The sequence below is a fragment of the Colossoma macropomum genome, unplaced genomic scaffold, assembly GCF_904425465.1.
Source record: "Colossoma macropomum unplaced genomic scaffold, Colossoma_macropomum, whole genome shotgun sequence".
NCBI lineage: Eukaryota > Metazoa > Chordata > Actinopteri > Characiformes > Serrasalmidae > Colossoma > Colossoma macropomum.
Genome location: NW_023494802.1, coordinates 39,942,092 through 39,969,179, shown reverse-complemented (window position 1 = coordinate 39,969,179; position 27,088 = coordinate 39,942,092). Strand labels below are relative to the sequence as shown.

At 40.4% G+C, this 27,088-nt stretch overlaps 1 protein-coding gene and 1 long non-coding RNA gene across 5 annotated transcripts; both read right to left on the bottom strand.

The window, feature by feature from the left end:
• On the bottom strand, positions 1-27,088 carry LOC118822231 (cytochrome P450 2B2-like). Of its 4 annotated transcripts, XM_036591171.1 has the most exons (10): positions 26,775-27,088; positions 4,074-4,233; positions 3,729-3,881; positions 3,125-3,285; positions 2,715-2,888; positions 2,304-2,445; positions 1,900-2,087; position 1,732; positions 1,246-1,386; positions 1-711 (listed from the first exon to the last, which is right to left on the bottom strand). In XM_036591171.1, exons 1-10 carry the CDS (start codon positions 26,967-26,969, stop codon positions 521-523), a joined length of 1,506 nt encoding a protein of 501 aa, XP_036447064.1. In that variant the 5' UTR covers positions 26,970-27,088; the 3' UTR covers positions 1-520. The 4 variants fall into 4 exon arrangements, 2 of the variants coding, with proteins under 2 accessions (XP_036447064.1, XP_036447063.1); XR_005008432.1 differs by lacking the exons at position 1,732; positions 3,729-3,881; positions 4,074-4,233 and adding exons at positions 22,675-22,827; positions 22,978-23,137 and having other exon boundaries at positions 588-711; XR_005008431.1 differs by lacking the exon at position 1,732 and having other exon boundaries at positions 588-711.
• On the bottom strand, positions 8,642-12,014 carry LOC118822262. Its single transcript, XR_005008439.1, has 5 exons — positions 11,796-12,014; positions 11,371-11,514; positions 10,887-11,164; positions 9,936-10,077; positions 8,642-8,997 (listed from the first exon to the last, which is right to left on the bottom strand). It is a non-coding gene; the product is annotated as an uncharacterized LOC118822262 (long non-coding RNA).

Sequence of the window (27,088 nt, the reverse complement as noted above, 5' to 3'; positions counted from 1 at the left end):
CTGGATAATACTTTTAATAGTCTCAATAGTAGTAGTGAAAGTAGTAAATTACTTTATTAAGCAGAAACTATGATCAATAAAACATTTTATAGCACACTGTTAATTGTATTTTACACATTAAATATTTTTCCCAACCTTCAACTGTGAGCTGATGTCTATAAGGGAGTTATTTTACTTTTGATTCTTCTTAATGCCTCAGTAATAAATCATAAATGCAGAATCTTAAATATATCTTTTCCATTTGTCTTGTCAGAACTTTTTGAATCAAAACTTAAACTCAGACATTTGGGCAGCAATATAATATTATAGAACTGGCCTTTTTTCTCAACATTCCTTTTAAACCATCTAACTCCTTTGTTTTGGTGGAAAACATCATATGTTGTACATTTACCCCTGATTGGTCCTAGTAGAAAGAAAGAGCTTGATAATGTGTTCTTAGTGAGATTGATTAGATGTGTTAAAGAAGGGGAAGTTCTGCTGGGGTGATGTTGTCCATTCACATGTAAAGGGCAAACTTGATTCAGTGGGTGGTCTCTCTGCTGCGGCAGATGGTATCGAAGGGGTATGGAGAACGAACCACGCTTACGATGCCATCCATGTTTGGGCGTGGAGCTCCAGCAGGCCATGAGAACTTTAAGCGCTGGAGCAGAGAGGTGAAGAAGATGAAGAGCTCCATCTTTGCCAGAGACTCACCCAGACACACCCTCGGACCTGCAGGACATGCATAAGCACAAATCATCTCAATGCTGGATTGGTTAATTAGCAGAATCAGCAGACTTTCTGGTGAATCAATGATGTTTTGGGCTGGTTACTGTGGGCTTACATATACAGTGGTCACAAAAATTATTTGGACACTTAAACCACTGGTTAAATTTAATGACGTTTTCTAGGTTTCTTTAAAACAGAATGATATTTGTTTCAGAGAAAAAGAGTTTTAGCACAAAATTAAACTGATGGTTGATTCTTTGTGTAAAGAAAGTCTGGAGAACAATTCCAGACAGACTGCCAAGGACCTCCCCACCATCTCCCACCACCTATACAGCACTGCACCGGAAACAACTCTTAAAATTGATTCCATCATTTCTCTTCACCAGGAGTCAGAATGAGAGTATCACACAACTCCCTGACTGAAAATAGGTCCTACTCCAGCTGTCCCCTGTGCTGATGCTCATACAAATCTTAATGAATTGTTTTGCTACCACTGTTGCACACGGACCCTCCGGTAAACACCAGCAGCAGACTCACCCAAAGAGAATGGCAGAAAGGCGTCATTTCTGCAGAACTGTCCTTTTTCATCCAGAAAGTTCTCTGGGTTGAACGTGTCTGGATACTTCCAGTGCTGTTTGTCAGTCATGATGGCCTTTAAGTTGACCATGATTGTAGATCCTTGCCATGGGAAAGACAAACAAATACTTAACACATGTTTTAATGTCAATTAAATGTCTTGAACAGTGGAGGTGCACTCAAAGTTTTCATTGAGAAAAGAAACTGATATAAGTAAATATAAATAGCTATGCAATTTGTGAAATATGCAAGACTAAGCTAAAAGTTGTGCAATAACATTTCCCTAAGCCTGGCTAATCTGATAACTCATATTAATTCGTTGCATTGGTATTAATTTCTCTGTTTTGCATTTGTAAGCTTCATCTTGTTTTCAAGCCACAAAAAATGTTATCTTTTTATAGTTTAATTGACTTTGTTTCTTTTTTTGGCAGAGCCTGTTCTCATAACCCTGTTTCTGTGGTTAAGCATCCATTCATATTTCCATTAATTCACACTTCCATTGATTCAGTCTCCCATCCATTAAGAGATCCATACATTCAGCCTGTCATACATTCAAATGTCTATCCATTCAGCCTGTCATGTATTCAGTCCACAATCCCTCTATCCCTTCATCACCTTGGGCAGGTGGTATCCTTGTAGCAGTGCTGGTTGAGTGGTTTGGTGAATCAGGCCAAGAGGAGTGATGATAGCATAGTGCTGGATCTCATAAACAGTGGCGTAAGTGTATGGGAGCTGTGGGCGGTCTTCCATGCAGGGAGAGCAGTCAAAACCCAGTACCCGAACGATCTCCTCATGACAGCGCTCTGACATGGTCACATTACACAAGCATGGAAAAAAAAGGACAAAAAAAAGATGATGTTACAGGACATACAAGACATAACAGTGTTCTAATTGGGTCATTAACCAATTAGTAAAACAAAAATATCAACTGAAAATGTGAAGTAACAAAAGGAATAACAAGCCTTACACCAAACCTAGTGTAAAAATGAAATCAGGTCAATGGTCACCAACAATAGTACCTTGGACGTCAGGGTGGTCCATCATGTAAATGAGGCCCCATCTGAGGGTGGTCGCTGTAGTTTCTGTTCCAGCTATGAACAGGTCGAGGACTGACTTCATCATGTTCTCCACATGGAATGTAGAGTCTTCCTTTGCCTCTTGCTGCTCAACAAAAGAAAAGTTTAAATTCTGTTACTCAGAGCTACCAAAGGATACTGAAGGCAGCTCAAATGATTGATTTAGTATAATCTACAGCAGAAAACTTCAACTCCGCTGTCCCACATTGTCAACCTGAAAATAATGCATGTAGAAAATACTCCACACCAGTCGTCTCAGTGCACAGATAACTAGGCCTACTGGATGAGTTACTGTAAAGTGCAGCTAGAGTCTCTCCATTCTCTACACTGCACTCAAAACAAAGAGCATCTCACCTTGGACATCTGGATCAGGTAAGCATCAGTGAAGTCCTGGAGGTTTACTGGATCCAGAGTCTTCTTGTGCTCCTCCACAATTTCAAGGAGAAATTTTTTTAAGGCTTCGACATTATTCCATATCTTCTGATGCGGCCCTGGAAAGTATTTTATAATTGGGACCAAGTTGAAGATCTGAAGAAAAAAAGGAACAATTGATGTTACATTTCATTCTTTAAGTTTAAGCACTTTAAGTGCGTAATGACAGGATTTTTTATGTCATTGTGTAATTTAATTGTAGGTATATACCAGGAAAAAGACCTGGAATTAATTTAGAAGATAAATTATCATTGCTATATTGTTTTGTGCTCTGGTGGCTTTTCAACATGATTTGTGAAAATGAACGACATCACTTGGATCCTGGTAATTACCTGAGCAGCAGTTGATCCAGCAAACCGAACGTTTTCATTCAGAATTTCAAGCAGGTTAGCAAAGTGATTGTTGTCGTACTCAAAGCGGTCTCCAAAGATGATGGAGCAGATTATGTTGGAAACTGCATTCATAAATTGGTGGATGGGATTAAAAGGCTTCCCTTCAAGAAGAATTGCAGAATAGTGTGTTTGATTAGAGAAAAGGCACAAAGACAGAACAATGACCATATGACATTTTTTGTTAAATGTCATATAAATGAAAAAAGGCCTCTTGTCTTACTATCAGTAAGACATTTAAAACATTCATCAGATTCAGTATTACTGAACTACAGTGTAGTAGTCTGATAGGCATAATTGAGCTCATTAAACATTACCTTGTCCATGTTGATTTGAATAAATATTCATTCAAACTGTCATTAGTCAGTAATTTACTCTAAAACAAACTATTGACTAAAACTACTGAAATAAATACTAATTTCATATGACAGACAACACAATGCATTAATTCTAGTGCTGCTGCCTGCCATTGTAGCTGTACATCAGACAAAGATAACCTGACCACAGAGCTGCTCTAAGAAGGCATAGACAGTATTTCATCTCCTACCTTCTTGTTTGAGCATCTCCTTGATGAGGTAATGCGCCTCCTCAGACACACGCTCCTCCACAGTTTTCTTTCCTAGACCAAAGTCACACAGTGTGTGCAGAGCAAAGCGGTGCTGCTGCCTCCAAGAGTGACCATAATTGGCTCCAATAATACCTGAGAAAGGCAGAGAGAAGGAAATGGAGATAAAAAGAAAGAGATGGTGGGAAAGGGTGTAAAAATGTATAGGAAGGTGGAACTTTCCCTGGAGAATGATTTTTTTTTTTAGTTTTTTTCAAAGCACATGAGTACAAGTGGCAGTAAATGTGTATCATACAAGTATATCAACATGAGTCATGCCGTACTAACCATAGCCTTTGTTGATCCACGCTTGTAAAGGTGGAAGAGGCCTCCCAGAAAACACGGTCCCATTCTGAACAAAAGCTTCCTTTGCAAGCTGCATGTTGTTCAGTATAATCGTTGGCTTCCTGCCCAGGTATATGGAGCACATCTCACCATATTTCGGCAACTAAAGGGGTGGAAAATGTTTACATTACCTACAGCTTTGGAGCGGACAAGTGTATGTATTGATGCAACTCTTTCCACATTTGGTTGCAGATGTGTTATCAGTGAATTCAAGTCTTTTCACAGTTCTTCAGCTTACTCTGTTCTAATAAATCTGAATCAATTCATGACAGTTTTGATTTTTGAGTTCAAATTTATGGCATTTATCAGATCCAGTTATCCATAGCAACTTACAGAAGTGATTTGTTTTTCACTCACAGAATGTTTCCTTAGATGCTATAAAATAGGAGTCCAAAGACACCTTTAAACTAAGGTACTGCTTGGAATGAGATCTGTTACCTAGACAAAGATACATGATACAGAAATAAGGCATTTCCTCTGCAATACAATGTATTTTAAGAAGTTCAAATAGGTCGTCATTTAATGCTGTAAAGTTCCACATGGGTTGCCTGGTGTCACGCATTCCTCAGGCTCTGACGCTCACTCGGACTCCATCTCCCAGAATCCTCAGGGAGATCACATGACTCTTGCAACCTCTGACCTGCCTTCACGCTCCACTCAGCACTCTCACTCTCCTCAATACTAATTCGTTTCACCTGTTACATAGGTCTGCCTTTGGGTATCTCATCGTTTTTTGACCTTTTGGACTGTATTCTGGAAATTGCCCCTTTGCCTCGTCCTTTGGATTATATGCCCATTGTTATGTTTGTGTTCTGGTTGAGTTTTCTGGTTTTGACCCACACCTGCTTTGTGACTACGAGCCTGTTTTACGTTTCTATCAGTAAAGCCTCTCTTGATCATTTTTACCGCTAGCGTCTGACTCATTCTGTGCCGTTCCAGAATACTTCACCTATTATGCAGACGGCGGACCCGGAGTCTTTACAAAAGGCTTTGGTGGAACAAGGACAGTTACTTGGAAGACATCAACAAGTGTTGTCGGGAGTTACACACTCGCTAGAGTCGCTAGTACATCAACAGTCTGAACAGCAAGCTCAACTAGCACAACTCGTATTGAGTGTTAAAGGGCTCACAAATCAGCTTCAGAACATGAGTGTTGCTGAAACAAAGGTAAACACCGCCAGCCCATCTGATCACGCTGAAGCTCTTCATGCTGTGTTCCCCGTGAGTAAAGGAGATCCTGATAAGTGTCGTGGCTTTTTACTCCAATGCGATGTGTTTTTTGAGAACTCCCCAGTAGGTCCTGATAAAGCCAAAATAGCCTTTATTGTGTCTCGTTTTGCTGATAGAGCATTAGAGTGGGCTATGGCTAGCTGGTCTCACGTACATGGCCTCACTTACTCCCAGTTTATTAAGGAGTTTAGAAGGCAAGGTTAGTGGGGAGTTACTTTCTGAAATCCGCCAGGGCAACCGCTCAGTAGTGGAGCATTCACTGGAATTCCACACACTAGCCGCCAGCAGTGGGTGGAATGAAGCTGCATTATTAGTCATGTTTTGGGAAGGGCTTAATATGGACATTTTGAACGAACTAGCCTGTCGAGATGATAATCTGACATTAGATCAGCTCATCACTCTTTCAATCAGACTTGATTATTTACTTCACAACCGCCATAGAACAAAGAATGAATGAACAGCATGAAGGATGATTACCAGAGTGAGAACCACACAAGAACCTGTTGAACACAAGGAAACTGAAGAACCCATGCAATGTGATTCTTCACGCTTATCAGAAGAAGAGAGACTCCGCCGCCTGAGAAATAACTTATGTTTGTACTGTGGGAATGCTGGTCATCACCTCCGTGAATACTCCGAGTATACTCCATGTGCTAATGTGTGTGTTCCCACAAAGGGGTTGGTCGTTTCTTCAAAGTCGTTTCTTTTGCCAGTCAATATATGCCGTCATCCCAATTCTGTTCTCGTTTCAGCTCTCATGGTGCTGAAGGAAATTTTATCCATGCACACCTGGTAGCACAGCTACAACTTCCAGTGGAAACCCTGACCACAGTACTACGGGTGGCAGCATTGGATGGAGGACCTGTCAGTGCAGGAACCATATCCAAGATGACTAAACCCGTACATCTGGAGACCAGCGCTCTCCACCAAGAACTTCTTCCTTTCTTAGTCCTTGAAAATTCTGCATTTGATTTAATTTTAGGACTCCCTTGTCTTGAGAAGCATAACCCCTCGATTTCCTGGTTAAAACATGAAATTGTGAATTTCCCCATTGTGGGACTAATAAAGGACTATCTTACCTTATCTTATCTTATCTTATCTTATCTAAATATTAAAATAGTCAGACTTTTGCTTTAACTCATGCATTACCTGAATCCTGTTTTGCCCAAGTCAAGAGTCTATCCCCTGACCCAAGATGAGGAGAAAGCCCTAGACACATATTCTCAAGAGGCACTTGAACAGGGGTTTATTAGGCCATCAACATCCTCCATAGCTTCCAGCTTTTTCTTCATCAAGAAAAAAAGATGGTGGTTTACGCTCCTGTATAGATTATCGAGCCCTTAATCAAATTACGAAGACACATCCTTATCCTCTTCCGCTAGTGCCAGTAGCATTGGAACAATTAAAAGGGGCCCAATTCTTCACTAAAGTTGACCTTAGAAGTGCATATAACGTGATTCGAATCAGAGAAGGAGATGAATGGAAGACTGCATTTGTGACCACTAGGGGGCACTATGAATACTTAAGTTATGCCTTTCGGTCTCTCTATCGCCCCCTCTGTTTTTCAGGCCTTCATTAATGAGGTACTTAGAGACATGCTAGGTAAATACGTCATAGCCTACCTCGATGATATTCTTGTTTACTCCCCAGATAAGGAAAACCCATGTGAAGCACGTTCGCACTGTTCTACAACGTTTACTCGAGCACAACCTATTCGTCAAGGGTGAGAAGTGTGAGTTTCACCTCCAATCCGTGTCTTTCTTAGGATATGTAATCAGTCCCCAAGGTGTCATAATGGATGATCAAAAGGTAGAAGCAGTAGTCCAGTGGCCCACTCCATCCTCAGTCAAAGAACTTCAAAGATTTCTAGGATTCGCTAATTTCTATTGTAGATTCATCCGGAATTTCAGTAGTCTTGTGGCTCCCCTAACTTCTTTACTAAAAGGAAGTCCCAAGAAGTTAAGTTGGACAGAACAGGCCGAACATGCATTTCAGACCTTGAAGACAGCCTTCACTACTGCCCCAATTTTAAAACATCCTGACCCTTCAGAACCGTTTGTAGTAGAGGTGGACGCTTCAGAGACAGGTGTAGGTGCCGTCCTATCACAACGTTCCGGTTCTCCATCCTGTAGCATTCTTCTCACACAAGTTAACAGCAACCGAAAAGAATTATGGCATTGGAGATCGTGAATTACTAGCTGTTAAATTGGCTTTGGAGGAGTGGTGTCACTGGCTAGAAGGAGCCAATCATCCCTTTGTAGTCATCACTGATCACAAGAACCTAGAATATCTCTGCAATGCTAAAAGACTAAATGCCCGCCAAGCTAGCTCCCATTTCAAATTTAGTATCTCCTATCGTCCAGGTTCTAGGAACACCAAAGCAGATGCTCTTTCTAGATTATACCAAAGCGAGAATCTTGTCTCCAACCAATCCGAACCCGAACGCATTTTACCGCCTGAGGTTCCTATTTTTGCTATACGTTGGGAAATAGATCAGGAAATTGCAAAGGCATTAACCAATGTCACAGTACCAACCTAGTGCCCCCCAGAGAAGACTTATGTTCCAGAATAGTTTTGTACACAACTAATCACCTGAGCCCACTCCTCACTCACCTCTGGTCACCCCGGGGAGATGCGTACACATCAGCTACTGTCCAATCGATACTGATGGGAAACTGCATAAATGACATACACATAGACGTTCACAATGTAAGACCCCCCCAAGACATTACCTGCAGGTAAAATCATCCCCTTAAGCTTTATCAGGCCAGTAGCTGCTAATTATTTATGTCCATTATTATGCATGTATTAACTCCTTAAAAGGCCAGGGCCTGCTAGTGGGCCCAATGCTTTTTTACACTTCTACAACCTAAGAATAGCTCTACCAGTTTGCACTGAAGTCCCTGTAGTTACTGAATAATAAAACTTAGTATGTAATAAGCCTGGGATTTTAAGAGGTTAAGGCTTATAAAGCCAATAGCAAGTAACCTATCAATTAAATAACTGCTAAGTAACTTGCTAATAATTACTAATTAATAACTAATAGTAAAATTACTTTACAAAGCAGTAATAAGGGTGAATAAACATTTTCCAGAGTATTTTCATTTGTCTATTTCACATCAAATCTTGTGCCCATATCAGTACCTAAGTAACAAATCATAAAGACATCATCTTGAATGTTTATTTTTCATTTTAATTGTCAAAAATTATCTTTGTTTCAAATCAAAATTATAAAATGTTCAGTACTTTATTTGCCACTTAATGGAAGAAAATCTCAGATTGTTAATGTGGTCTGGGACTTTTACATTTACCCCTGGTTGGTCCTGGTTTAAAGAAAGAGCTTGACAGCATGCTCTTATTGTGATAGATTAGATGTGTTAAAGAAGAGGGAGTTCTCCTGGGGTGATGCTGTCCATTCACACGCAAAACCAAACTTGATTCAGTGAGTGTTCTCTCTGCTGTGGCAGATGGTATTGAAGGGGTAGGGAGAACGAACCACGCCAATAGTGCCATCCATGTTTGGGCGTGGAGCTCCAGGAGGCCAGGAAAACTTCAGCCGCTGGATCAGAGAGGTGAAGAAGATGAAGAGCTCCATCTTCAGGATCAGGAGACTTTCTGGTGGACCAGTGATGATTTGCTGCAGAATACGAGGGTAATTATATGGTAATATCATGGTAACAAGTTGTTAATAAAATGACAAATAATGATTATAACAAGTTTTTAGCCAACTAACTTAAAAATGCTTAAGCTACTTTTCTAGTTGCTAAGAATAATTAATAATACATTAAGACACAAAGATAAACATGTTGTATAAAGATATATTTGGTGCGGTTTGAGTTTTTGCCAGTTTGATTTATAATAGAGTAACAGGATTTTGTGAACAGGTAACACAAAAGGAACATTTGATGTATTTTCCAGCTCTGATTTTGTGTGATCTCATTACATTTACCTCTTTTGTTCCTGAGTAAATACACCTGTCTGCTTGTAAATGTAATAGAACAATCACAGGTGATTATAAAAAAGCAGGCTAGAAAGTGAATCAGCAGGTCTTAGAATGGTGTTTTTAAAAGAAATGCCATTTGGTTTGACATTTTGTTCTCTAAGTCAATAAACAACAATGCATAAATTAACTGTAAACAGTGCAAGTCTATTTTTGTAGTAATTCAGTACAACTCTGGTTTGTAATTCAGCAGTTGATAAGTCTTCGAGAGTGAGTCATATTTAAACTGGTTCTATGACTCTGGAGCTTGTTCACACAGCATGCAGTGACCTACAGTGTGCAATGCATACCGGAACTTAGTTAGCTAGTGTTTATAGCTTCATGGCAATGTTTTTCACTCTCAAGTCTTTGTGTGGAATCAACTGTTAAAACCGATTCCATAATTTCCCTTCACTTCCCTTTGGAATTACAGCAGACTCCAGAATCAAACAGTTCTTCAATTTAACGTTTTTTTTTGGTGTTGGATGGTCTACATCACATAACTCCTGGTCTAAAAAAAACATACTCCGACTGTCCCCAGTGCTGAGGCTCATAAAAATCTTTTTCAGCTAGCTTTCTCTGCTTTGCAGACTCACCCAGAGAGAACAGCACAAAGGAGTCATTTTTGCAGAGCTGCCCTTTCTCATCCAGAAAGTTGTCCGGGTTGAACGTGTCTGGATACTTCCAGTCCTCTTTGTCAGTGAAGATGGCCATTAAGTTGAGAACAATCTCAGTTCCCTGCCATAGGAAAGAGAAATAAATAAATAACACATGCATTACTGTCAATTAAATGTCGTGATCAGTGGAAGTGGATTCAGTTTTCATTTTTGTATTTTTAATCAGGCTAAAAAAGAAAATAGACTGCTATACAATTTGTTAAATTTGTGAGGCAACAACACAATAAATGTTGTCATTTCATTAAGGCTGGCCCGAAATAAGCTTAACACTCAAGTATTCGTTTGTTACATTGGTATTCATTTCTATATTTTGCCTTTATGAACAAATCTTATTTATTTATAGTTTAAATTATTTATACTTTGGGTCAAGCCTGTTCTGGTAACTCTGTTTCTGTTATTACACATGCATTCACATTTCTACGAAATTCATATTTTCATTAACTCATCCTTTACATACATTTCATACATTCATACATCCATCCATTCCACCTGCCATTTATTTAATCTACAATTTATCCATCATTACCACAGGCAGGTGGTATCCTCGTAGCAGTGCTGGTTCAGTGGTTTGGTGAATCACGCCAAGAGGAGTGATGCTAGCGCAGCGCTGGATCTCATAAACAGTGGCGCAAGTGTACGGGAGCCGTGAACGGTCATCCATGCAGGGAGAGGGGTCAAAACCCAGCACTCAAATGATCTCTTCATGACAGCGCTCTGATGTGGTCAGCAAGGTGTTGTCACGGTTTCCCCTTGTTCCTGTGTCTGTTACTTGCTCTGTTTTATAGCCATGTGCTTTCTGCCATGTGCTTATGTTTTTGTTTTGATTCTTGTGCTCTGCCCTTTCCCCACCTTCCCTATTAGTATCCTCACCTGTCTGTAGTCTCTGTCTCCTCCCTCTCCGAGGTGTTCCCCATTTGTTGTAGCCTATATCTAGCCCTTTGTTTCAGTCAGTGTTTGACTGGTCTACTCATCTCTTTGTCTGATGTAGTGGTTCCTTCCCTTCCTCGTGTTTTGTTTGCTCTTTGTGTTCCTTTGTTTAAGCCTTGTAGTTAGTTACTTTGTATTTTGCTAGTTTGTTTTGGTTATTAAAGTCTGCTCGCACTTATATCCATTCTCCCTGCTCATTCCATATATGACAGGTGTAAGCACTGGAAAAAACAGAGGGCACAAAAATTAGATGAAGTTACAGGACATACAGCAACAACGACAGTGTTTTAATTGGGTCATTAATCAAGTATTAATACAAAATGATCAACTGAAAGGATAAAGTAGGACAAAAGGAATATTGTTCTTAAAACCACAACTGGTGAACAAATGAAATCAGGTCAATGGTATTGGTCACCCAGAGCAGTACCTTGAACATCGGGGTGATCCATTATGTAAATGACCCCCCATCTGAGAGTGGTCACTGTAGTTTCCGTTCCAGCAAAGAACAGGTCAGTGGTTGACATCATGTTCTCCACATGGAACGTAGAATCTTGAATTTTGACTCTTGCTGCTAAAAACAAGGAAACATTAAATTTTGTTACACTATAGCTACAAAAGAATAATGGAAGCTGCTCAAATGATTGATTTAGTATAGTGTACAGTAAAAAACTTCAACTATACCATTCCCACATTGTCAACTTGAAAACAATCCATGTAGAAAATAATCAACACATCTTCTGATGAGTTGAAATGAGGGATGAGTTAAAATCGGTGTGCTGGAGAACTGTAGAGTGTGCAGCACCTAGGGTCTCTCCATTCTCTACACTGCTTTCAAGACAAAGGGCATCTCACCTTGGTCATCTGGATCAGGTAGGTGTCAGTGAAGTCCCGTGGGTTGTCTGGATCCAGAGTCTTCTTGTGCTCCTCCACAATTTCGAAGATAAATTTTTTTAAGGCTTGGACATTATGCCACATCTTCTGATGCGGCCCTGGAAAATATTTTATAATCGGGACCAAGTTGAAGATCTGAAGGGAAAAAAAGGAGAAAGAATTTTTATGTTACATTTTATCATTTAAGTTTGCAGTTTGTTTAAACATAAGCACTTCAAGCACATCATGACATGGATTTTTTTGTCAGTGTGTAATTTCATTGTAAGCATATACCTGGAAAACAGGAAAAACACTTGGAATTAATTTAGAAGATGAATTATAGTGTTTTGTGCTCTGGTGCTTTTTGTACCTGATCTGTGAAAATGAATGACATCACCTGGAAAGCTCCTGGAAATTACCTAAGTCACAGATGATCCAGCAAACAAAGTTTTCATGCAGAATTTCTAGCAGCTTAGCAAAGCGCTTGTCGTCGTACTCAAAGCGGTCTCCAAAGATGATGGAGCAGATTATGTTGGCAACTGCATTCATAAAATGGTGGATGGGATAAAAAGGCTTCCCTTCAAGAAGAATTGCAGATTAATGAGTTTGTTGAGAGACAAAAGACTGACAATATGAACATTTAGTTGAATGTCATCAAAATCAAACACTTTGTGATCAATATTTTATTAACAAGTCAACGCAAAAAAAACAAAAAAAACAAAAAAAAACACGAGAACTATGTTCAAAAAGCCCAGGACATGCCCATAGAGCTTCCCACAACAAACATAGTACAGAGTCAACAATCATCGCTAGACATCAAAGTAGCAACACCGACGACGACAGCAGTGATGGTCAGTGGCAGAACCACACAAGAAGGAAAGACATACACACCAAAGCAAAAGACATATAAACAAATGAATACCTAAATAGATAAATGAATAAACTCAGTATACTGAAGTTTACACCCTCATATCAGTTAGAAAAGGTTGCTATGCTCTCATTGCTTTTAACAACTCTTTCTCAGTGTTTGACCAGGACACAACTGTTCTTATTTTGGCCTTATCTATCCTGGCTGTTGTACATTCCAAAAGAGCGATGTCCCGAAAATAAGTAACCCAAACAAGATGCACAGGAACGGAGGGTTCAAACCATATTTTCTGTATTGTCTTTTTGGCTGCTGTGAGGCTGGCCAGAAAAATCCTTTTTTGATGAGTAGAAAACAATTCTGCAGAGTCATCAAGTAGGAGGAAAGTCCAGGGATCTTTGTGCACAGATTTTCCCAAAATATTAGAAAGTATTTTGAACATATGAAAGACATCCACGATAGGACATGCCCAAAACATATGCATATATGTACCGACTATTGCTGAGTTACACAAAGGACAATAAGGATCTTGTCTAACTTTAAACTTATACAGCAGATTAGGAGAACAGACTTGTCATTTTATTCATGAGATTTAGTATTACTGAACTACAGTGTAGTGGTCTGATGGGCAAAACTGAGCTCAATAAACATTAGCTTATCAATGTTGATTTGAACAAATATTCATTAAACTGTCATTAGTCAGTAATTTACTCTGAAACAACTATTGACTATGAAATAAATACTAATTTCAAATGACAGACAACACAATGCATTAATTCTAGTGCTGCTGCCTGCCATTGTAGTTGTACATCAGACAAAGATAACCTGACCACAGAACTGCTCTAAGAAGGCATCTACAGCTCTTCATCTCCTACCTTCTTGTTTGAGCATCTCCTTGATGAGGTAATGTGCCTCCTCAGCCACGCGCTCCTCCACAGTTTTCTTTCCTAGACCAAAGTCACGCAGTGTGTGCAGAGCAAAGCGGCACTGCTGTCTCCAAGAGTGACCATGATTGGTCATGACGATACCTGTGATGGGCAGAGAGAAGCAAAGTGAGATAAAAAGGCAAATTAATCTTATATTTTTCCATTTTTTTTCAAAAAGCAAAGTACAAGTAGCAGTAAAAGTACACCAAACTAGTTAATGAGCCATGTGAGACTAACCATAGCCTTTGTTGAGCCGCTGTGTTAAAGGCTGAAACAGTCTCCCAGAAAACACAGTCCCATTCTGAACAAAGTCAGAGATGATAGCTCATCTGCAGCTGCACAGTTTGTGTTGGTCATCCTCTAGTCCTTCATCAGTGGTCACAGGACGCTGTTGGCTGGATGTTTTTGGTTGGTGGACTATTCTCAGTCCAGCAGTGACACTGAGGTGTTTAAAAACTCCAGCAGCCCTGCTGTGTCTGATCAGTGTTACTCAGTGTTACTGCAGTGCTGAGAATGATCCGCCGCCCAAATAGTCCATGGGGGTCCTGACCACTGAAGAACAGGGTAAAAAGGGGTTAACAAAGTATGCAGAGAAACAGATGGACTACAGTCTGTAATTGTCGAACTACAAAGTGCACCTATATATAATAAGTGGAGCTGATAAAATGGACAATGACCGTAGAAACAAGGAGGTGGTCAGAGTGTTATGCCTGATCGGTGTATATAGGCAAAATCTTGAACTGGTGCAGAACATTTATATTGTGTGGAGATTCTTTAAACATTTAAATGTTGTTCCCATTTCATCCACTGAAAGGTTCTTTATCAAGTCTTTGCATCGCTTCAAAGCATTCTCTTCGCACCTTTGTTTTTAAAAAATGTATATACTCTCCTTGAGATTTGATACACGCTTTCTCAGTTAAATGAGAATTGCACCAATTTTTACAAAGTCATTCCGAGTGGTGTTGGGTACTTCAACACAGCATAACTCAGATTAAAATTTAGAAATGTATGAAATCATCTATTCAGAATTTATGTGATGTAATTTATGTAAACTTCAAAAATAATCCTAAGACTTTTAACAGAGATGGGGCAGAGGAGAGCTGAAAGTGACCAAAAAAACTTGACACAAATAAGAAGCAGTTTCAGTCAGTCTTAATATTAGGTGTTTACAGATGGACTTAAAACCAGTGATTTTCAGAAATTACCAATCTTCATTGTCAAAAAAACTAAAAATGCCATGAAGCTGTGAAGATAAACTGTGCAGGCAAATCCAGGCAAAAGTCTGGTTTGAGTTCAACACTCAAAACTTACAAACACCATCTAACAATGTATCACTATTTATTAGCCAATTTTATTACCATTAATTAATAGATTCCTCCAATAGAACCAATAAAATGGTTTAGGTTCTCCTATATACAAGGTTATTAGATGTAAATGCTAAACACAGAGTTCTAAACAAATTGCTAGCAGGTACCTTTAACTGATCTCAGTCCAGTTTCATGTACCTAATGCTTATTTTTGTTCACCTGGATTTAAATACTCAAGGCTGGTGCAGTTTAAACTGCTTCTGAATCAGACTGAAAGCACAACTGCACCCTCCAGTGGAGGACTGTGGAAATGTTACACTGACTTGATTCCAGGTGAGGTTAAGATAATGTACGAAGTTCTCAAAGTTTATGCAGCCAGGGACGCCTTCCGGTGTGGAAATAAATTCATGGACCCCCACAGATTTATTCTATTAATAAATAATCTAAATAATCCAGCAAAAACAATACAATATACACAGTGCAGACAATACAGTGCATTAAATACAAAAGACTTACAATAAATATAAAACAGATCACAGACATTAGACAGTACTGAGAATATGTGGAGTTGTGCAAAGCAGGCTGCAACATACTATGACATATTAGCAGCTAGCTTAGCATCTGTGAGCATAGCAGTCACTGAGGTAGCAACCAAAACAACAGTAACAGAATACAGTATTTGTTTCACTAGATATATGAATAATATTAAGTAAAGTATTTCAGTGTGAAATGCAATCATTATTTTTAATTATAGTAAGAGAGTAAAAGAGAAACGATCCAATTGCAGATTGCAGTGTTCAGGCCCAGCAGGCTGAGCTTTCCAATCAGATGCTGAGGAATGATGGTATTGAATCTTGAACAGCATCCTGACATAAGTGTCTTTTTGTCTCAAGATGAGTGAGGGCCAGATGAAGAGTGGTGGCTGCGGTATCATCTGTAGAGCAGTTGGGGCGATACAGCAAGCTGCAGAGGGTCCAGCGAAGGAGGCAGCTGGGTCTTGATGTGTCTCATTATGAGCCTCTTGAAGCACTTCATGATGATGGGCTGTGAGTGCGATGGGATGTTAGGCATTGAGGCAAGACACTGAAGATTTCTTCGGCACAGGGACAACGGTGGTGAAGATCATCCACTAGCTGGTCTCCACATTCTCTTAGCACTCGGCCAGGAATGTGGTCTGGTCCAGCAGCCGTCCGTAGGTTGACTCTGTGCAGAGTCTTTTTTCACGTCAGCTGCGGTCAGACACAGTACCTGGTTATTGGATGGAGAGGTGGTTCATCTCGCCTCCACATTGTTCTGCGTGTCTAACCTTGCAAAGAAGTCATTCAGTGCACCTGGGATAGAGGCATCACTGTCACAGGAGGGCAATGTTTTCCTGTAATTGCTGAGGGCCTGAATGTCCTGCCACATTGCGTGTTGCTGGTATTTTTGAAAGTGTCTTTGAATTTTCTGAGTATGTGCTCACTTTGTCTCTCTGACAGCTCATGACAGTTTGGCCCTCTCTGTTCTAAGGGCTGCTTTGTCACCCCCTCTAAAGACTGAGTCATGGGCATTCAGCAGCGTGTGCTCCTCAGCAGTCATCCACGGCTTCTGAGTTTAGCGTATATTCTGTATATTCTTTAAAGTGAACAGAGTCATTGTAAGTGCCAGCCTTTCTAAACACATCCCATGCAGTTTGCTCAAAGCAGTCTTGAAGAGAAGAGATGGACAAGTTTTCACCTGCTTCTGGACTGGTTAGGACCATCTGATGTGTGGTCTGTATGCAGGGATCAGACCGCTGCTATGAACATGGAGGGGTATTGCAGCAACGAACAAAAAAGGTCTACATCTGACAATCACACCAAAGTACTCCACCAGCAGAGAACAGTGCTTTGCACCAAACAAAGAGTTCTTCCACCATTCCGTGTTGATGTAAACACACATGTTTTTCCCATCAGAGCTGCACTTCTGTTGGCACGAAACAAAGCCAGCCAGTCCAGCTGAATGGCGGCACTGGGAATGCTGTCGCTTAGGCATGTTTCAGTTAGAAACAGTCCCTGAGCTCTCGCTGGGTTGTCCACGGGAGTCTGATGTAGTCCAGTTTATTGCCCAGTGAGCTGACACTGAAGAGCAGGGTGGACAGTAGAGCCGGCCGGCTAGGGTTTTGGCCTAGCACAGCCCCTGCCGTCCTCCCACACTTGAGGGCTGCCGGCTCCTCCAAGAGCTCATGTAGCTTCTGCAGCAGATCGTCTTCAAGGTTGGTTTCTGGATGTTTTCTGATCTGTAGCAGGGTCCGGTGGTAGTTAACATAAGTCATGGTGGTTTCCATGTACTGTCAGAAAGACCTAAACTAATAACACAAAAATAACACCAAAATCGCACCATTTGTCAGACTGGGAGAGGCTAAACAGACAGACAAAACAGACAGACATGCGTACGTATATAGTATTGTGATCTAGTAGAGTCAAATTTGAGTGTAAATACCTTTCACACACTATAGCAACCCTTATCACATACACCACGTGTACTTATTTGTACACACAAAACACCCGGCAGTTAATTAACTTTTACTTACACACACACACACACACACACACACACACACACACTATCATATAACCTGTAATGTCATGATCTTTGGACTCTCTGGCACTCTTCACCCTGCATTCCCTTCAGCCCAGAACTCTCACTGAGAGACCTGATAACAAAGTTTATTTATTAAAGCTGTGGTTTCCATAACACTTCAGTGTAGGAGGACATTATAATGCTCTTTTTAAGCCTTACCAAGCCAGCAGCTGCTAATTAACTGGCTGCTTATTACTACTTTATTAAGCAATACATAATTTGAATAAAACTTTTTTCAAAGCATTTTATTTGTGTGTTATACATTGTAGGCTTTTGCACATCATTTTAGATGCCCATTATTTTGCCGCAACCAAGCCTTAAGGAGCCAGAATCCAATAACCCATCAATAACTGGTGAATATTTTTAATAGTAAAAAATAGTAGTAGTAATAATAGCAAAATGTACTACTTTATTAAGCAGTAACTACAATCAATAAAACATTTTACAGAGCTCCTTTATTTGTATATTACATATCAATATTGTACCCAACCTATAACTGATTATTGGGGTCTATAAGGTACTTATTTTACTTTTGATTCTTCTTAGAACCTCAATAATAAATCAAAAGTGCAGAATCTTATATTTATCTTTTTTTATTTTATTTGTCACAACTTTTCTTTGTTTTAAATTAAAATTTGAACACAAAATCAACCAAAAACGTTTTGTAGTTTAGTTCCAAATTTTTATGAAAAAATCCCTGATTTTGAATGTGGTCTCAGACATTTGGACCCCAGTGTAAGTACAGTATTGGCCTTTTTTCTTATCTTTCATTTTAAACCATATAAATCCCCTGTTAGGAAATGTAAATAAAAAATAACTATTGTGTGTATTATTTTGGTAGAATGTCATGTATGGTACATTTACACCTGATTGGTCCTAGTATGAAGAAAGAGCTTGATAACATGTTCTTGTTGAGATTGATTAGACGTGTTAGAAAAGAGGGAGTTCTCCTGGGGTGATGTTGTCCATTCACATGTAAAGGGAAAACTTGATTCAGTGAGTGTGTCTCTCTGCTGCTGCAGATGGTATTGAAGGGGTATGGAGAACGAACCACGCTCAGAATGCCGTCCATGTTTGGGCGTGAAGCTCCAGGAGGCCATGAGAACTTTAGCCGCTGGAGCAGAGAGGTGAAGAAGATGAAGAGCTCGTCTTTGCTAGAGACTCACCAAGACACACCCTCGGACCTGCAGGACACACACACACAAAAATCATCTCAATGCTAGATTGGTTAATTAGCAGGATCGGTAGACTTTCTGGTGGACCAGTAATGTTTTGAGCCAGTTACTGTGGGCTGACATATACAGTGGTCACAAAAATTTTTGGACACTTTAACCGTTGGTTATATTTATATTTAAGTTCTCTAGGTTTCTTTACAAATGATTGGCAGAATGATATTTGTTTCAGAGAAAGAGTAAAAGAGTTTTAGCACAACATTAAAATGATTGTAGACTCTTTGTGTAGAGAAAGTCCAGCCAAGCTGCAGTATTTTTTTCCCCAATGAACATTCAAAAGCAAGTATTGACCTGAATAAGAACCAATGGGACTAATTCACACACCAACATACCATTCTACCCTACACTGGTTAGCTTACAGGTGACACGATCATGCTTGGTCACTTTATTTTAACATTTAAAGCTAGCTCTGTTGCACACGGACCCTCAGGTTAACACCAGCAGCAGACTCACCCAGAGAGAAACGGCAGAAAGGCGTCGTTTTTGCAGAACTGTCCTTTCTCATCCAGAAAGTTTTCTGGGTTGAACGTGTCTGGATACTTCCAGTGCTCTTTGTCAGTCATGATGGCCATTAAGTTGACCATGATCTCACATCCCTGCCATGGGAAAGAGAAACAAAATAAAAACATCATATATTGCATTTGAAAGAAAGCTCCATGATATATTTGTCATCCGGGGAGAGGAGGTGGTGGAGCGAAGTAACAGAGAAGGAGATGCTTAGGAGGTGGGAGATAAAAGAGTCCTTAAAGTATTATGCAAATTGTGTAATTGAGATGCCCGAGAATGGAAAAGAGAACAATGAGGCTGCAGCATAAATTCTGACAGGGCAGCGGTTGTGTGTTCCAGCTTACTGGGTGGAAGGGAGGCCTGAAACAAGACTGAGTCTTGCTGAATGCCCAGGAACTTGTAGACGTCTCTCGAGTCTGCCTGTCTTGCCTGGAGATGGAGGGATGCTGAGTTGCCCAAATGTAGAAGAGAGGGTACAAAGGTCATGCGCAGGTGGGGAGGAACAGGGAGCCTATTACGAGGAAGTCATCGAGGAGGTGGAGCACGTAGGGCAGTCTGCAAATGTTCAGCAGAATCCAACACAGGGCTTCAGCCCGGTAGCGTTGTGGAGAGATAAGTCTGAATTTGGCACCAGGCTATTAATGGATGGTTCGGAGGAGCCATACCTTTTGCCGGAGTATGTGCACATGGTGACACATATAGGATTGATATGGTAAGTGGAGACGGGAGGGAAAGTGAAAGGACTGATCATAAAACTTGGACTGAGGGGGGATGAGAGGGACATAGTTAGGAAAACAAATTAACCAAAAGCTCGACTAAACAGGTAAGTTTTTAGCCTAGACTTAAAGATGGAGGCTGTGTCTGAGTCCCGAACACAGACTGGTAGGTTATTCCAAAGCTGGGGGGCTTTGTATGAAAAGGCTCCTCCCCCTGACGTAACTATTTATTTATTCTGGGTACTAATAATGAGCAGCACCTTGTGATCTAAGTGGGCGTGTCAGTTGATAATGGGAAATAAGGTCACTGAGGTACTGAGGAGCAAGGCCATTCAAAGCTTTATACGTCAGTAGAAGAATCTTGTACTCAATGCGGAATTTAACTGGCAACCAATGTAAGGTACACAAAATCTGGCCAATGTGGTCGAATTTCCTGGTTTTGCTGAGAACTCTGGCCGCAGCGTTCTGGACTAACTGAAGCTTGTTAAGGTTTTGGCTGGAACAGCCAGAAAGCAGAGCGTTACAGTAATCTAACCTGGACGTGATGAAGGCGTGAACTAACGTTTCTGCGTCCTGTAGCGACAGTGCAGTTCTTAATTTAGCGATGTTACGCAGGTGGAGGAAAGCTATTCTGGTAATAATAAGGAGTGAAGGACTAATAATTATAGGGAGCTGGAATTGAGAAGGAGAAGTTTCAGGTGTGAGTCTTTTCCTCAAACTTCAGTTATGCCATAACTCCATTAATTCATATTTCTATTGATTCATCCTCCCATCCAAGAGTTCCATACATTCAGCATGTCATACATTCAAACATCTATCCAATCAGCCTGTCATGTATTCAGTCTACAGTGCTATCTCTTCCTCACCTCGGGCAGGTGGTATCCTCGTAGCAGTGCTGGTTGTGTGTTTTCGTGAATCAAGCCAAGAGGAACGATGCTAGCACAGCGCTGGATCTCATAAACAGTGGCACAAGTGTATGGGAGCTGTGGGCGGTCATCCATGCATGGAGAGCGGTCAAACCCCAGCACCCGAATGATCTCTTCATGACAGCGCTCTGATGTGGTTAACCAGGTGCAAGCGTGAGATAAAACACAGAGGACACAAAAAAGAGATGATGTTACATACATACAAAACAGAACAGTGCTCAATTTGGGTCGGTAACAAATTATTAATAGAAAAACATCAGTTGAAAATATAAAGTAGCAAAACAAATACCATTCCTTACACCACACCTAGTGTACAAGTGGAATCAGGTCAGTGGTCACCAACAATAGTACCTTGGACGTCGGGGTGGTCCATCATGTAAATGAGGCCCCATCTGAGGGTATTCGCTGTAGTTTCTGTACCAGCCAAGAACAGGTCAAGGATTGACCTCATCATGTTTTCCACATGGAATGTGGTGTCCTCCTTTGACTCTTGCTGCTCAAAAACAAGATGAGTTTACATTCTGTTACACAGATGCTACCAAAGGATACTGAAGGCTGCTCAAATTTATTCTCTATAATTGTCAACTTGAAAATAATCCAGGCAGAAAATTATTCTCACTAGTCTTCTGAGTGCACAGATAACTATTGGATGAGTAAAAATAGGTGTGCTGGAGAACTGTAAAGTGTGCAGCAGTAAGGGTCCCTCCATTCTCTACACTGCTGTGTACCTGAAGTTTGACCTCTCACCTTGGTCATCTCAATCAGATAGGTATCAGTGAAGTCACGGGGGTTATTTGGATCCAGAGTCTTCTTGTGCTCCTCCACAATTTCAAGGATAAATTTATTTAAGGCTTGGACATTACGCCAGATCTTCTGCTGTGGCCCTGGAAAGTATTTTATAATGGGGACCAAGTTAAAGATCTGAAGAAAAAAAGAAACAAGAATTTCAAGTTACATTTCATCATTTATTTTTTGCAGTTTGTTTAAATGTAAGCACTTCAAGCACATCATGACAGTGATTTTTTTGTCATTGGATAACTTCTTTATAGATATATACCAGGAAACCAGAAAAAAACACATGGAGTAAATTTAGAAGACAAATCATATTGTTTGGTGCTTTTTCTCTACATGATCAGTGAAGATGAATGACATCACCTGGAAAGCTCCTGGTAATTACCTGTGCCGCAGATGATCCGACAAACCGAACGTTTTCATTCAGAATTTCAAGCAGCTTAGTAAAGCACGTGTTGTCATAATCAAAGCGGTCTCCAAAGATGATGGAGCAGATTATATTGGAAACTGCATTCATAAATTGGTGGATGGGATAAAAAGGTTTTCCTTCAAGAAGAATTGCAGAATAGTGCGTTTGAAGAGAGAAAATGCACAAAGACAGAACACTGACCATATGATTTTTTTGTTAAAATATCATACATATATATCTCAAACACGTATGTGTCTATGAGCCAAAAATGGCCTATAGCCTTACTATCAGTAGTACTTTAAAAAAATTCATGAGATTCACTGAGCTACAGTGTAGTGGTCTGATGGGTAAGATTGAGCTCGTTGAACATTAACTTGTCCATGTCGATTTGAACAAATGTTCATTCAAACTGTCCTTAGCCAGTAATTTATTGTGAAATAAACTATTCACTATGAAATAAATACTAATTTTAAATGACACACAACACAATACGTTAATTCTAGTGCTGCTGCCTGCCATTGTAACTGTACATCAGACCACAGAACTGTGCCACAGGCATGGACAGCTCTTCATCACCTACCTTCTTGTTTGAGCATCTCCTTGATGAGGTAATGTGCCTCCTCAGCCACACGCTCCTCCACAGTTTTCCTTCCCAGACCAAAGTCACGCAGTGTGTGCAGAGCGAAGCGACGCTGCTGCCTCCAAGAGTGACCATAATTGGCTGCAATAATACCTGAGAAGGCAGAGAGAAGGAACAGGAGATTACAGAGATGCTGGGAAGTGTGTAAAAATTGTGTAGGAAAGTGTATTTTTCCCTGGAGAAGGAAAATCACACTAACATTTTTCCAAACAGTTATATCAACATGAGTCATGCCCTACTAACCATAGCCTTTGTTGATCCATTTTGTTAAAGGCTGAAGTGGCCTCCCAGAAAACACGGTCCCATTCTGAACAAAAGCTTCTTTTGCAAGCTGTATGTTGTTCAGTATGATCATTGGCTTCCTGCCCAGGAATATGGAGCACATCTCACCATATTTCGGCAACTAGAGGGGTAGGAAATGTTTACATTTTCTACATCTTTGGAACGGACAAGTGTATGTGCTGATGCAACTGTTTCCATGTTTGGTTGCAGATGTGCTTGCAGTGAATTCTAGTCTTTCCACAGTTCAGCAGCTTTCTCTGTTCTAATAAATCTGAATCAATTCAATCGTAATTTAAAATTTTTGAGTTTCCATGCATGGCATTTACCAGGCCCAGTTATCTTTAGCAAGTTACAGAAGTACTTTGTTTTTCATTTACAGAATGTAACCTTCGATAGGAAAATTGGGGTTTAAAAACTGTGAACTTCGAGAACTGCTTAAAATGGGAGCTGTTATTAAGATACTCAGTACAGAAAAAAAGGCATTTCCACCACAATACACGGCAAATTAATTTCATATAGGTGGGCCTTTAAATGCTCTACAAAGAGACAAGTCTTTTGAAGCCAGCAAGGGACAGCCAGGTGAAGTTTGTTCAACCACATGGGTGCCTGGACAGGGAAGAGTCTTAAAGCTTGTCCTTCCATGCATCTTTAAGTATAGCGGGACTAGCCAAGACATGCCTGAAGCTCAAAGGGCACAAGGTGTGGATTAAGTTTGGACTTTTAAACTCAGGTATTGAGGGGCAGGTCCGTTTTTGGCTTAGAAGTCAAGCCTTGAGATGACAAGATCATGAATAAGCATCTGAGAGGCCTTTGCAGAGAGAAAATGTAGAAACCTCCCAGTGGAGAAACCTGCATGACTGAGTCAGGTTTGCAATATGAGCAATGAATGGCCATCTACAATTACACCAAGGCTTTGTGCACCATCAGATGGAATGACCAATAACTGCTCAAAGGAGATGGCAAGATCATGGGATTGTCGCAACTAAGAGCAATCTCTTTTTGCCCAGGGTCTGAACATTTATAAGTAACTCTAATATTATCTATACCATTGCCTTAATAACTATCTGTAATCTAATATCTTCAAAAAGAATTAAGAGAATCAAAGAATATCAACGAAAATGAAAAAGGATAAAAAGGAATGCAAAAAGACTTCAGCCGCTGAGCTCTTGTGGAAAAGGAAAAGGCCTTCACTTAATTGAGCATCAAATGGCAAGATGGCTCCCGGTCAACCACAATGCAAAGAACATCTCAAAACATCCTTTTTGTATTCCCCTGTGGGGCGATGAGGTAATCTCCCCACCCCTTTTACAGAATTCTGGACCATTTTAATCCCCATCATGTCCTTAGACCTTTTTGGTAACCTTTAAACCCAAACGTATATGATGTCTTTTTTTTTTTTTAAACCCACTCTGTTCTGACACTTACCAGAATGCTCTCTTCTTACAGGGCCCCTCTTGCGCAACTCTCCATGGGGCCATCTCACACAACCCTCCATATACGTACAAGAGTGGACCAACTATAACTTAAACTGTCATCTGGTACAGCTCCCTTCTGTGGGCCTAGAAACTCTTTCTCCATTAGAGAGTCTACTGCATACAGTCCATAGTCTGCTTCCCTATTTTACCTTATTAGGAGGGCTCTCTAGGCAGCCAATGTTTAGTTTATTGATAACTAATCAGGGAATATTTTATTCAATATTTCCCATCAGGAACCAGGGATGTATAGCAGCTCCTTGCTGGAATTTACCATCAGATGGTGAACTGCAATCCATGACAATAGATGTCAGGCAGACATGCCTATATGCAACCGAAAAGTCCTAGAAGGTGGAAAGGATTAGTTGAGAGTCATCTGCATAGCAGTTATATCAAATGCTATTGATAGGATGTTACCTTGCTAAAACATCAAGTGCAAAAGAAAGAGAAGAGGACTCAGGACTCAATCCAGTTCCATGCAAAGGTGGTAGTTCCAATGTTGGTGAGAACAGACAGGAGATCAAAAAGAATCAGGACTGTTGGAAGTTTACCTGAACTTCCTGTGTGGAGCTTCTCCACCTCTGCTACAAGAGAAGACTCTGTAGAGTGCATCAGTTTGAAAACAGACAAGCTGGGATCCTTGAGCTGGTTATGAGTGAGAAATAAAGACTGCTGATTGTGGACAACTTATGAAAGACTTTGGGAAAGGAAAGAAAGGAGAGATACCAATAGCTGCTGTTGTCAGAGCTGTCTTGAGTGGTCTTCTTTAGAATGGGTACCACTCTGGCAGTCTAGATGGCAGATGGTACCCATCTTGATGACAAGGAGCTGTTTGTGTTGGAAGTGATTAGGTGTAAAGCAAGATTTCACATGTCTGGAGTGATGTGTATTGGATGGGGTCCATGGGGTCCAGTGGTCAGGTGTTGGGATTACTGTGTGTTACAGCAGAGCTTAGAACCGTGGATCTATATAACATAACTTCGTATAAACCCTGAACTTTTTTCTTAGTATTTCACGTGAATTTGTGACTTACAGGGTTAAATACGGCTCAATGGCTACAGGAGTAAATGTCATAACTCCCAGTTACGCTAGACAGGGCAAGCCTTAGCTTGAATCTGAGGCTTGCCCTTCCCAGAGTGTGCTGAGCTGCTGAGATCCTGAATCAGAGCACAAATCATTGCCAGAGATCTTTAAGAGTGTCACACCACTGAAGAAAACTATAACTGTACAAGTCAGTATTGTATTGCTAAACTCTCTAAATCTTGGCAGTTACACTCAAAAAGGCTATCAACATTTATATGTATGCAAAATAAAGAAAATTATTTTCTGTCAAGGTAATATTGCACTGTGACAACAATGAGGGTTTTGGATATATATTGTAGAAGGAAATGAGGAATGAGTTGCCTCTTAGCCCCACACTTGACTTGTCAACTGCAGCTAGCTATAGCTATATTATTATAGCTTCACTATTCAGATGGACATACAACCAACTGAGATCTTAACCCATAGAAGCCACACTCTAACTATCACTTATGTGATATACCACCACTGGTGATTCTGAACAGAGGTGCTTTCAAGGAAGCAGATAAAGAGTTTCCTGAGTCTCTCATGGATGGCTACTTCCAGGGGCTACCACAGAGAGAATGGCCTTGGATCGATTTATCCGAGCCCTCCCTCCTGAGGAAAGAAAGGCTGTGAGCCTAAAGAATCAGGGTTTGGGAAAAGGTGAGTTGGAACAGTGCTTTCACAATAATTTAACAGAAGTCCTGCACATCAGGCATAAACATACCCCTGGTGGCAAGTACAACTTAGTTGTTTGCTATTAACTAATCAGGTACTTGAAGAGACAAGGTAAGATGCAGCACTCTTCATGTCCCCTTTACTGTCACAGTGATATGGACAAAAGCCTACATTACTTCTCTTTGTGGAGGACTTTAGATGTCTTGTCAAAAGTCAAATCAGGTAAGACAGCAGAGGAAAGGTAGCATTTGGTTACATAAACTATGGTGAACTTTGCATTCCACAAACTTATTTCTAGGTGCAAATATTACACTTTTTGTAAGTGTAAAATTGCATGTATTGCATGTTAAAATGCAGAATGCAAACTAAGAAAGCCCAGCAATAAACATCTGGCAGACACAACGACATGGCTGTATATAACTACAGTATTTTTCATTTACAAATGAATATCAAAAAGAGAAAAAAGATATATCTGATACATGCAAGTGAATATACCACCTCACAAAAACAAAACAAAAAAAAACAACAAAAAAACGAGAAACTGACCGATCTGATGAAGGCCATTCGATCTTTTGAGAGCTGGGGCAGGTTACCCACAAAGGGCAGTGGTTTGGGTCCAGGTGGGCTTCGGCTCCTGGATGAATTCAACCTGAAGATCTCCAACAAAAGCAGATTGAGCAGACCAGCCAGCAGGGCCAAGCTCACACTGGTCCAGTCCAAATATTTCAGCACAGACTCCATTCTGAGAGAAATGCAGGAGGGCTCAGTTTCTCAGTCCTTTTAACCAGGAGTGGAGTAGGGTGAGGGGGAGAGAGAGAGAGAGAGAGGTTTTTAAAAAAACGCTCTACCAATTCCAAAGG

Coding starts and splice junctions, on each gene's coding strand:
- LOC118822231 (XM_036591171.1), bottom strand. CDS start 26,969: ATGGAGTCTGTGCTGAAATATTTGGACTGGACCAGTGTGAGCTTGGCC. Junction 4,234..26,774: donor GAATGGCCTTCATCAGATCG/GTCAGTTTCTCG, acceptor CCACCCCTTTAG/TTGCCGAAATATGGTGAGAT. Junction 712..1,245: donor CTTTCTGCCATTCTCTTTGG/GTGAGTCTGCTG, acceptor CATGTCCTGCAG/GTCCGAGGGTGTGTCTGGGT.